Source organism: Camellia sinensis, chromosome 6, assembly GCF_055761805.1.
Source record: "Camellia sinensis isolate YWXY chromosome 6, ASM5576180v1, whole genome shotgun sequence".
NCBI lineage: Eukaryota > Viridiplantae > Streptophyta > Magnoliopsida > Ericales > Theaceae > Camellia > Camellia sinensis.
The window spans coordinates 176,735,277-176,748,255 of record NC_138966.1 but is presented as its reverse complement, the minus strand read 5'-3'; the positions used below and the strand labels follow the sequence as shown (position 1 = coordinate 176,748,255).

The window sequence follows — 12,979 nt, the reverse complement described above, 5'->3', positions numbered from 1 at the left end:
GGATTTGATCACGTAACTATCGATATCCGATCAACGTAATTTTTTATTAAAACAAGACCTGTGGTAGATCCCCACGGATCCAACAACACCTTTCAATCTGATCTGGGACCGGAGGAAAGCCAGTGCCTTAAAATATAATAGCTAATAGAAGCGAGACCCACGAAAATGGCAATTGGCCAGACTGGATTGTTCATAGAATCCATTCTGTTCTAATTTAATCAATTTATTTAGATGATGAAAACAATACTTGGTTTGGAAACCAATTTGAAACTTTTTTAAATGTGACGGTGATGGATGAATTTTTGGCAAATTTTCTGCATAAAGAATTCAATAAATGACTTTTTGACAATGAAAATGACTCGGCACTATTTTGGCATCATATTCAACAATCAAGACCAATCAACGCTCGCATTCGCAAGAAAAAAAAAATGATTTTGGCTTGGGGCCTCCATTGTAATATTCAACATAAGAAAATGAATGAAAAGGAAAGGGATAATTACAAATAGATCCTGAATATCTATATATATTTATTTATAACTCGTTTTTGATAATGACAGAATTTGAAACTTTTTAAATGTGCTTTGTGTTTGTGTGATTATCATTTGATATGAATAATGATATGAATAAATTTTGATCAAATTAATAAATAATTAAGATATTTTGAAAAGTATGTGTAATTAAATTATATATATTTAAAAATAATTTTAATTAATGTATATATATTTTTTTTTTTGATAAATAAACTTGGTCTGCAAGACTAGTTACTGTGATGGATTGAATTGAGCTACCTAACCCACCCCCACGAGTCAACAACTAGTCAAGATTGGCGTCTAATGATGCAAAGTTTGATTCAAAGTCTAGTTTGGAACATGTATATAAGAGAACTTATTAGCACCAAGCAACAAACATATCTATTATATCTCCAATGGCAAGTGAGAAAGTAAAGCTTTTGGGATTTTGGGTTAGCCCATTTTCCTTCAGGGTAGAGTGGGCACTAAAACTGAAGGGTGTTGAGTATGAATACATTGAAGAAGATATCTTCAACAAGAGTCATTTACTTCTTGAATTGAACCCAGTGCATAAGAAGGTCCCAGTACTGATTCATGGCCAGAAGGTGATCCTTGAATCTTTTGTAATTCTCGAGTACATCGATGAGACATGGAAACAATGTCCGTTGTTGCCTCAAGATCCTTATCAAAGAGCCATCGTTCGATTTTGGACTAAGTTCGCCGAGGAGAAGGTGATTTGTTCTTGACTTAAATTTTCATTATCCATTTTTTTTAATAATCTTGAATCCTTAAAATAGATTATTGGCTTTACTATTGATTCAATTAGTAGCTTGGAAATTGGAAAAAAAATAGTATTCTTGGGTTTTGTTTTTTCTTCTTGAGTTCATGTGTTTTCCATTGTAAAATCTTTGCTAATTAAATTCTTTCTTCTTTTTTTTTTTTTTTTTGTGGTATTTTCTTTACTTATAGCTTCTTTGCTAAGAAAGATGTAATATAGCTTGCTTTTTTTTTTCTTTTTTTTTTTTTCTTTTTTTTTTTTTACATGTAGTATAAATATATTTGTTTAAAATACAGATTGTTCCAAATATTTTTGAAAATTACAAATATTTTATTATCAGAATTTTTTATTTAACAAAATTAATAAAAAAAATAAAAATTTTAACTACTCTCTTATACAACAATAAAATTATCAAAATTTTTAATAAAATATTTTTGTGACATTACTAAAAGCTATTAATTGATTTAATAATTTATTAATAAAAGAGGTCATTTGTGATGTTATTAAAAATTTGAATGCATCAGATATAACATTTATTAATGAAATGAGTCATTTATTCTGCAATTAAAAATTTAAATGGGCAAGATGTAATTTTATAAGATAGTTTATATTTTAAGCAAATATCATGATGTTTGTAATTTACCCTTCTTTTTGTTAATTTATTTTTTTATTTTAAACCTAAATGTTTGAATGAATGGTTAATATTTTTTGGTGCATGTTTGTTATAGCTTTTGGAAAATGCATGGATGGCTATGTGCTCAGAAGGAGATGAGAAGGAAAGAGCTCTGAAAGCATCCATTGAGGCCATAGAGAAGATAGAAGCAGAGCTAAAAGGGAAGACACAGTTTTTTGGAGGGGAAAGCATTGGGTATTTGGACCTTGCACTTGGATGGATCTCTTATTGGCTTCCTGTTTGGGAGGAAGTTGGATCCATGAAAATTGTAGACCAAATCCAATTCCCAAACACCACTACTTGGATGAACAATTTTCTCAAACATCCTGTGATCAAGGACAAGTTGCCTCCCAGAGATAAGATGATTGTTTATTTCGAAAAGCGCAGCAAAGAAATCGCATCCCTCATTGCTGCTGCCAGAAAAGGCTGATTAAAAATTGTAACATTTCTAGTTGTTTTTCGCTTGCTTCACTTGATGAAGATGAGAATAAATGTTGAAAATACACTGGAATACATAACTAGCTAGTAATTAGTTATTTACCTAATGGTATGGGTTGTTGGCAATGTAATAAAACAATCATGAGTTTTGCTATGTTCTGTCAGTTGTATATTTTCTGATATAGATAGTTTGAATTGCATATTTTCTTATGCAATATCCATTGACAAAGAATTTCCTTTTTATTACCCATCCTGGTTCTTCCTATTCTCATTGTCGTTTTTTTTTTTCAAAATGAGTTGCACTTTCAAGGGTATTTCTTTTTCTTCAAAAAGAAAAGGGAAAAAAAGAGAGTTCATATATAAATATATAAAACTGAACAAGAACATAACAGAACTTATTGAAAGCAGACTTAGCTAGAACATGAGCTGTATAAACAGCCCACCAAGTAGCTTGAGTAACAGTAAAGTGAAAACTTAACAAGCAAAAATTGAAGGAAAAACAATCAATGGCAAAGATCGATAATTCCGTGAGGGCGTTTATCACGCAAGAATAATATACAATCCCGAAGTGAAAACAAAGAGATGTTAGGGAAAATCGATGTGATTCCCCACAAGTAAATCAATCAATGGGAATAAAAATTAATGCGGAAAAATTAAATCGAAGGCAACACAAGAATTTTTACGTGGTTCCCTCAATGTGAAGTACGTCCACGGGATTGAAATCCAATTCCACTATCAACCAAATAATTCCAAACGATTACAAACGAGACACTAATGGTCTCACAAAACCACCCTTAGGTGAATTCCAAATAATCACAAATAAACAAAGAGGAAAGACCTCACCAAATGGATGAACCAAAATCTTCTGAACCAGAGTTGAAGAAGACCCAAAATAACAAACCAAATCAAAACCGAAAGCCGAAGATGCACCAAAGCACTCCCACCGAATTGATTGATTTCCAATGCACTGTATTAGCAGCAGCACTTCGAAAAAGTGTATTTCACCCACAAACAAAGCCGCCGTCCCTTTTTTTTCTTGGAAAAACAATCTATCTCACACTTTTCGGCACACCCAAAACAATATATATATATATATATTGAATCTTGGGTTTTAAAAAACAAGTCCTAATTGTTACCAAATTGAATTAGGTCTCCACAAATATAATATATAAAAATATATTATACCTAAATCAAGTCAAATTGAAACTCTTTTAATAAATCAATTGGGTCCCACACTCCAATAAGGAGGTATACCCAACAATTCTCCCCCTACCGACTTAGGTGGAGAGATCAACCATACCCGCCAAAGTTCGACACTTCAAATGTTTGTCCCTCGACAAAGTCTTTGTCAACATATCTGAAATATTATCATCTGTGTGAACCTTTTCGAGTTGTAACAATTTCGAATCTAACACATCACGAATCCAATGGTATCTCACATCAATGTGTTTCGATCTCGAATGAAAAGTAGAATTTTTACTCAAGTGAATAGCACTTTGACTATCACAATAAAGCACATACTTTTCTTGCTTCAAACCCAACTCTTGCAAAAATTTCTTCAACCATAACTCTTCTTTGCAAGCTTCTGTAATGGCAATAAATTCAGCTTCGGTAGTTGAGAGAGCAACACATTTTTGTAATTTAGACTGCCATGCCACAGCTCCCCCTGCAAAAGTCATCAAATACCCCGAAGTAGATTTCCGAGAATCAACATCACCAGCCATGTCAGAATCTGTGAATCCATCAAGCATCGGCTTACCATCCCCAAAACACAAACACACCTTCGAAGTCCCTCGAAGATACCTTAGAATCCATTTTACCGCTGCCCAATGTTCTTTACCCGGATTAGAGAGAAACTGACTCACCACACCAACTGCGTGAGCAATATCCGGCCTTGTACAAACCATGGCGTACATCAAAGAACCAACTGTTGAAGCATAAGGAACTTTCAACATCTCTTCTTTGTCTTTCTCACTTATAGGACATTGATTCGAACTAAGCTTGAAGCGACCCGCAAGTGGACAACCAACCGGCTTCGCTTTATCCATATTGAACCTCTCAAGAACTTTCTCAATGTAGCTTTCTTGAGACAACCAAATCAGCCCCTTTTTGCGATCACGAACAATTTTCATACCAAGAATTTGCTTTGCCGGTCCCAAATCTTTCATAGCAAAAGACTTACTCAACTCCAATTTCAACCTGTTTATCATGGTAGAATCTTGACCCACAATTAACATGTCATCAACATAAAGCAAAAGAATAATAAATTTACCATCTGGAAAATTTTTCACAAACACACAATGGTCCGAAGTGGTTTTAGAAAAACCATTATTCATCATGAAAGAGTCAAATTTTTTGTAACATTGCCGCGGGGCTTGCTTGAGACCATACAAACTTTTCTTCAATTTACAAACAAATTTCTCTTTCCCTTTTTCCACAAAGCCTTCCGGTTGCTCCATGTAAATTTCTTCTTCAAGGTCACCATGAAGAAATGCGGTCTTAACATCAAGTTGCTTAACTTCAAGGTTCATACTTGCAGCCATGCCAAGTACAACCCGAATAGAAGACATCTTTACAACCGGTGAGAAAATTTCATCAAAATCAATACCTTTCTTTTGCCCAAAGCCTTTCACAACAAGACGTGCTTTGTACCTCAGATTCTTGCCATCATTCTTCAATTTGAAGACCCACTTATTTTTCAGAATTTTCCTCCCCTTAGGCAACTTCACTAAATCATAAGTGTGATTTTCAACTAAGGAATTCATCTCCTCTTCCATGGCCTTTTTCCAATCACCTTTCTTTGCATGCTCAATTGCTTCTTGGTAGCTCTCCGGCTCCCCTTGATCAGAAATCAACACAAATTCATTGGGAGGATACTTTCTTGAAGGTTGTCGGTCCCTTGTAGATTTCCTCAACTCAAGTTGTGGTGGCGGTTCTTGAGTTGGATGTTCTTCCTCAATTTCTGACTCAACTTCATTTTGAATAGCATCATCCTCTATATCTTCAATAGGTGGCTGCACATCTCCCCCGTTTTCATCATCAACTGAAGATGAAGGAGATGGATCCATGTCAATGAGATCACTAGTTTTTTGCTCCGGTTGATCACCTTTGCCAAAGTCTTCAATTGTTTGGTCTTCAAGAAACACAACATCACGGCTTCGAATGATTTTCTTGTCGACCGGATCCCACAATCTATACCCAAATTCGTCACGCCCATAGCCAAGAAAAATACATTGTCTTGACTTACTATCAAGCTTGGACCTTTCATCTTTTGGAATGTGAACAAAAGCTCGGCAACCAAACACTCTCAAGTGCTCATAAGATACATCTTTACCGGTCCAAACTCTTTCTGGAACATCACCATTCAAAGGATAGGAGGGTGACAAATTGATCACGTCAACCGCTGTCTTCAATGCCTCACCCCAAAAGGATCTTGGCAATTTAGCTTGTGAAAGCAAACACCTTGTTCTTTCCACAATGGTGCGGTTCATCCTCTCGGCAACTCCATTTTGTTGAGGAGTCTTCTTAACTGTCTTTTGATGCCGAATACCTTGGCTACGACAATACTCATCAAATGGCCCAATGTATTCACCACCATTGTCTGATCGGATGCACTTCAATTTCTGCCCTGTTTCTCTTTCAACCATGGCCTGAAAATGCTTAAATACTTCTAGAACTTGATCTTTAGTTTTTAGTAGAAAAGCCCAAACTTTCCTTGAATAATCATCAATGAAAGTAACAAAATAAAGTGCACCACTATGTGTTCTAACTTTTAAAGGACCACAAACATCAGAATGAATCAACTCCAAAACATTTTCTTTTCTAGAAACAACATTTTTATGAAAAGAAACTCTGTGTTGTTTACCCGCCAAACAATGAACACAAGTTTTAAGATGTGTACCTTTCAAACCGGGTAGAAGCTCTTTCTTGAACAAAACTTGCAGCCCCTTTTCACTCATGTGGCCAAGCCGCTTGTGCCACAATTCGGTAGAAGTATCATCTTGAAGTGCATTGACAACACCTTTACAAATTTTTCCTTGCATCGAATAAAGTGTATGAGTCTTCTTACACTTAGCCACCACTAAGGAACCCTTTGTGAGCTTCCATATTCCATCACCAAATTTGTTGTTGTAGCCTTCATCATCTAGCTTCCCGGTAGAGATTAAATTGAGGCGAATGTCGGGAACATGCCTCACATCTTTAAGCAACAACTTGCAGCCCAAATTTGTTTCCAAGCAAACATCACCCATGCCAATAATCTTGGACAAACCTTCATTACCCATTCGAACAAAACCATAATCTCCTTCGGCGTAGGTAGTGAAGAAATCAACTCGAGAAGTCACATGAAAAGAAGCACCGGAATCAATCACCCAATTGCTCTCTTGGCCCACAAAATTGATACAATCATCTTCACAAACGACCATGAGATCACCATTGGTAGTAACTGCTGTTGTGTCTTCTTGCTTCTTATCCACACTTTTATCACGCCTTTTCTCCTTATTCTTGAGCTTTCGGCATTCCCGCTTCATGTGCCCTTTCTCATGGCAATAATAGCACTCAATGTCTTTCTTTGAAAAAGAACCATCTTTCGATTTGTCACGGCTTTGATCACGACCATGAGGAGTCTTACTCCTCCCCCTTGTTTTGCTTCGACCTCTCACAACGAATGCTTCCGAATGAGAGGAACCTGCTGATTTTCTTCTAGTTTCTTCATTCAACAGGCTACTAGTGACTTGGCCCATTGTGACAACTTCATCAGGCGCCGAATTACTAACCGTCACAACCAAAGTCTCCCAACTTTCGGGCAAAGAACTAAGTAGCATCAAAGCCTGCAACTCATCATCAAAAATAATTTTCATAGAAGCAAGTTGATTAACAATACTCTTTATTTCATTCAAATGTTCCGGAATAGGGCTGCCCTCTTTATATTTTAAATTAACCAACTTACGAAACAGAAAGGCTTTATTTGTGGCTGATTTCCTATCATAAAGGCCCTCTAATTTTTTCCATAAATCATGTGCTGAAGTTTCAGTAGCAACATGATGAAACACACTGTCATCAATCCATTGACGGATAACACCAACGGCTTTTCGATTAAGCCTATTCCATTCATCATCTTTCATACCCTCGGGTTTGCCAGAATCACCCTCAATGGGTCCATACAAATCTTTACAAAATAATAGGTCTTCCATTTTAGTTTTCCAAGTTACCCAATTGCTTCCATTGAAGCTAGACATACGACCCACATTCCCCTCCATTGATTTACACAAATAAATAAACTCAAATAAATCGTAAGCTCTGATACCAGTTGTTAGGGAAAATCGATGTGATTCTCCACAAGTAAATCAATCAATGGGAATAAAAATTAATGCGGAAAAATTAAATCAAAGGCAACACAAGAATTTTTACGTGGTTCCCTCAATGTGAGGTACGTCCACGGGATCGAAATCCAATTCCACTACCAACCAAATAATTCCAAACGATTACAAACGAGACACTAATGGTCTCACAAAACCACCCTTAGGTGAATTCCAAATAATCACAAATAAACAAAGAGGAAAGACCTCACCAAATGGATGAACCAAAATCTTCTGAACCAGAGTTGAAGAAGACCCAAAATAACAAACCAAATCAAAACCGAAAGCCGAAGATGCACCAAAGCACTCCCACCGAATTGATTGATTTCCAATGCACTGTATTAGCCGCAGCACTTCGAAAAAGTGTATTTCACCCACAAACAAAGCCGCCGTCCCTTTTTTTTCTTGGAAAAACAATCTATCTCACACTTTTTGGTACACCCAAAACAATATATATATATATATATTAAAATTTGGGTTTTAAAAAACAAGTCCTAATTGTTACCAAATTGAATTAGGTCTCCACAAATATAATATATAAAAATATATTATACCTAAATCAAGTCAAATTGAAACTCTTTTAATAAATCAATTGGGTCCCACACTCCAATAAGGAGGTATACCCAACAAGAGAGAATAATTAGAAATTCCAGGTGTGTAGTTCCATTGTTCCAGCCATCTATTTATAGGCTACATCTCTTTATCAATGGTTACAACCATTGATATTGAGTCTCCAAACCCAATAGTCACTATGCTTCATACAATTGTGTCTCTTCATTTTAAATTCAAACCAAACCTTCCAGATTTACATCCTCCTTGCGCGAAGGATCAATCACCAAGCCATGGGAAATAATCGGATGCGGAGAGTCACACCGTATTGTGGTGTGGTCATCTCTATTCCCATCAAAAATCACATCTAGAATTAATGTCTTCCAAATCCAATAAACCAAACAAATTACAGACAATATACACCTTCCTCCGAAGTAGCTGGACATCAAGGTTGAAGAAGCATAGAGGGATGCACTACCCAGGCTGAATCTGCTCTGCTTCTTAGCCTTGTCTATAGCAACTTTGACAGACCTTCCCGATAAACCACAAAAAGGATTAGAACCAACAAAATAAGAGGAACAAGCAGCTTAATTCATTGCAGGGCACTAAGACCTTCTCATCATCCTGAAACAAATTAGCAGATTGGTAAATGAAATTCCCAGATTTGGATTTTGATTACGCCTAATCATATTCATTTGGGTACACTTCTGTCAAACATTTTATTATCAACTACCATGTTTCAAAAAGAAAAAATAAAAAAAAGGATTAAATCATGGTATGCAGCTACAACTGCATTGATTAAACCAATTTGATATTCAATGAGAAAGAATGAATTCCAAATTTCATCCTCTTTGAACTATTACTTAAATTTAAGCTATCAAATCATATCTTGCTTTTCAATTTTTCTTCTTGAATTGATTTGAGCATAACACAAATGTATAAAATTGAAACATGACACTACTGATGAGTAAAAAATATGACACTACTACTTAATAAAATCATGGCAATACTAATGTGTTAGTACTTATTCAATACCACTCAATAGGGCCAAGTTTCCTCTCCAGATTAATAAGAAAAATGTTTGGATTCCAGTTTTTATTAGCTCTAACCATGTCACTTTCGTCAAACTTTTCAAACTTTTGGATTCCCTGATTTCATTCATTTTTTTTTTTTCTTTTTTTTTCCACTGAAGAAAATTTTATTGAAAAACTAGATAAAGGTCAAACCAGCCTAAGATCAGTGTAGATACACATTCATAAATAGAGCAAACCTTGCTACTTCATGATCATGAGCCACCTGTTACAAGATCCTCTAGTATAAGCAAAAAAAGAGTTGCGAAAAGATAGGGCAAATATGACAACCAGCTAGCATAACCTCTGCTGCAACGCCAGTTCTATGCATAAAATTTAACTCATAAACAACTTGTTGAGCTTCACTTTCAAGAATAACTACCTAAACCTTTCAGCTTCAACGGAGACAAGAGCCTCCATAACAGCAATGCCTTCGATTATCTTCTTCATCTTCATCGTCTTCATCTTTATGGTCTTCTGGAACTGATTTGAATGTAGCATAAGCACATCAAATTGAAACATGACAGTACTAATGAATATGAACATGACATTTGTAATGATCAATAAAAATTCTAAGTGTAGTTCACTATCTCTTTTGTTTTATTTTCTAAGAGAAAAATTTTCATAATTTTTTTTAAGAGTAATTACCTACTTTCATGATTTTGATGGGCCTGCAACAATTCACAGAGGGTAATTGCTGTGTAAAAATAAAAAATTTCTTCCTAATTTATTACATAACTAATTCCAGAGCTATGTAAAAGGAAAGGATAAGATGTAATTTAAAAGTTAAATAAAGTAGGTTTGTGATCAATATGTAAATGACAGAATGAGAAATTCACCAACCTAATTTTTTTTTTCCTTTCAATGTAGCCATTGATAACTTCATTTATATAGCACTCCATGGTGAGAAATAAATTTAATTAGTAAAAGAGAGATAAATAGATGTTCCCAAAGTACTACTAGGAACCAAAAATACAGGCATGAAAAAATATGAACAAAAATAATGTGGAGGTATAGGTACATTCTAAATGTGGGCTCCACTATAAGAATTAAATTTGGACTACAAATTATTTTTCTAGATAATCTTTTTATTTGTTTTGGTTGGGAAATACTAAATGATGTGTACCATATGCAAGTTATGCCATTTGTGAGTTTGATCATCACAAATAGCTAACAAAAGGACATACCGAGTTTGATGTTGATGCTCTTAGCTAGAACATGAGGTACATGAACAACCTACTTAGTAGCTTTAGTAACACAAAAGTGAAAACCAAACAAGCAATTGAATTACATACAAATTTAATGTCTTACACTAAACCAGACAAAGTAGAGCTATATGTCAACATGTGCGCCTCAAATATCTCCAATATGCTTGAACTATCACGGCTGAGGAGCATAGAGGGATGAACAACTTAATTCATTACAGGGCACTAAGACACTATCATCCATCCTGCAACAAATTAGCAGGTTGGTAAGTGAATTCCCCGATTAAGATTTTGATTAGGCCTAATCATATTCATTTGGGTACACTTCCATCAAACTTTTCATTATCAATTACTAAGTTTCAAAAAGAAAACGTAAAAAGGCAATAAAATAATAATAGTGTACAGCTGCATTGGTTAAACCAATTTGATATGCAACATGAAAGAATGAATTCCCGGTTTCATCCTCTTTCATTATCAGCATAAGTCCATGGACAAATAATTTTTATATAACCCAGGCTAGTTTCTTTCTTTTCTTATTGTAGTTTCTTCAAATAGATTTGCGCTTTCTTGGCTCCATTCTATAATTCCTCGTTCTGCTTTTTTTCTCTTCTCTTTTATCTAACATATGCAGATTGATAAGTACAAATGCAGATTGATAAGCAAAATGCCCGGATTTGAATTATTATTAGCTCTAACCAATCAATTGAGTGCACTTCTCTCAAACTCTTCATAATGATTTCATAAGTTTCAAAAAGGGATTAAAAGCATTGTATGAAGCTGATTAAAGCAATGCAATAAGTACTGAGAAATACTGAATCATTGATTTCATCCCTTTTTCTTTTCTTTTTTTTTGTCACCAAAAGAAAATTTTATTGAAAAACTAGATGAATTATAACCAAGAGCTGCCTGGTGCAAGATCTTCTAGATTAAACACAACAAGAGTTGAGAAAATATCAAGTAAATATATGGCAATCATCTACCACAACCTTTGTGTCAACACCAGTTCTATGCATAGAATTCATACCCTGCAGTGACAAGAACCTCCCAAACAGCATTGCCTTCAATTCCATTCAGCTGGAATTGATTTGAACATAAGCATACATAAGCATATAAAATTGGAACATGACAATACTAATGAATAGGAACATTACATTACTAATGATGAATAAAAATATAACAGTACTATTGTCTTAGTACTTATTTAATGCCAGTTGAAAGGGGCAAGGTTTCTCTCCAATTCTAATTCTAGTTCAATATATTTTAGCTTTTATTTCTATGTCCTTCAGTTTTTTTAAAGAGAAATTACCTACTATCATGATTTTGATGGGTTATTCATGGTGGGTAATTGTCGTGTAGTAATAAAAAAATTACATCCTAATTTATTAGCTAACTAATACCAGAGCTAAGATGTGAAAGGAAAAGATAAGATGGAGATACAAGCTAAACCTAAACCCCACATTAAGTTAAGTTAAGTAGGCTGTAATCACTATGTAAATACCACAATCAGAGATTCACTAACATAATTTTTTTAAGAGCAATTACCTGTTTTCATGATTTTGATGGGTCTGCAACAATCCACAGTGAATAACTTGTGTCTAAAAATAATTTTTTTCCTTCCTAATTTATTACATAACTAATTTCGGAGATTTGTAAAAGGAAAAGATAAGATGTAGATTTAAAAGTTAAATCCCATGTTAAATAAAGCAGGCTGTGACCAGTATGTAAATTCCATAATAAGAAATTCACCAACACAATTTGTTTTCCCCCTTTCATTCTAGCAGTTGATAACCTCATCTATATAGCACCCCATGGTGAAAAATAAATATTAAGAATAAGAGAGAGATAAATAGATGTCTTGAGAATAATGCTAGAGACTAAAAATTTAGACAGAAAAATACTAACAAAAATATTGTGTAGTGTAGATACAATTATATATTGTGAGCTCCAGTATAGAACTTGGGAGCAATAAGCAACTGAAAATAAATGAGATGTAGATATAAATTTTTAAATATATATGAAACAAGTCTACTCCCAACAGAAGAACAGCTTGCATGTGAATATTCAAGAGAGGAAAAGTTATTGGCATAGGTAGAGCATATGTAGAAAAGGGAAAAAAAGAGACAAAGAGGGAGAGAGATGGGTGGAAGAAGTACCGATCTTCACTCTACTCTGTTTCTGAAAAATTCTTCTATTTTCTTGTCTTTGTCAGTTTATCTTAATATCAAAGATTAAATACAAAAATTGTGTTATATTAAAATTCTTACTATTCCTCTCCTTCTTGGCCATCGACCACTCGAAGCCTGTCATTGAATGCTTTAGGCATATAGGCAATCTCCAATTCTTGGAGGGTAGAGATGAATCTCAATCCAAAATTTATTGGGGGTCTTGCTCTTTTCGTGT

The 12,979-nt window shown here is 34.6% G+C and overlaps 1 protein-coding gene across 1 annotated transcript; it reads left to right on the top strand.

Annotated features, from left to right (window-relative positions):
- The first annotated feature begins 746 nt into the window (after positions 1 to 746).
- On the top strand, positions 747 to 2,552 carry LOC114278790 (glutathione S-transferase U7). The gene is made up of 2 exons (XM_082875517.1): positions 747 to 1,240; positions 2,016 to 2,552. Exons 1-2 carry the CDS (start codon positions 926 to 928, stop codon positions 2,388 to 2,390), a joined length of 690 nt encoding a protein of 229 aa, XP_082731643.1. The 5' UTR covers positions 747 to 925; the 3' UTR covers positions 2,391 to 2,552.
- Positions 2,553 to 12,979: the final 10,427 nt, after the last annotated feature.

Excerpts from the sequence above, each read along its gene's own strand:
- LOC114278790 (XM_082875517.1), top strand. The coding sequence starts at position 926 with ATGGCAAGTGAGAAAGTAAAGCTTTTGGGATTTTGGGTTAGCCCATTT. Across the intron at positions 1,241-2,015 it reads CTAAGTTCGCCGAGGAGAAG|CTTTTGGAAAATGCATGGAT; the intron begins GTGATTTGTTCT and ends TGTTTGTTATAG.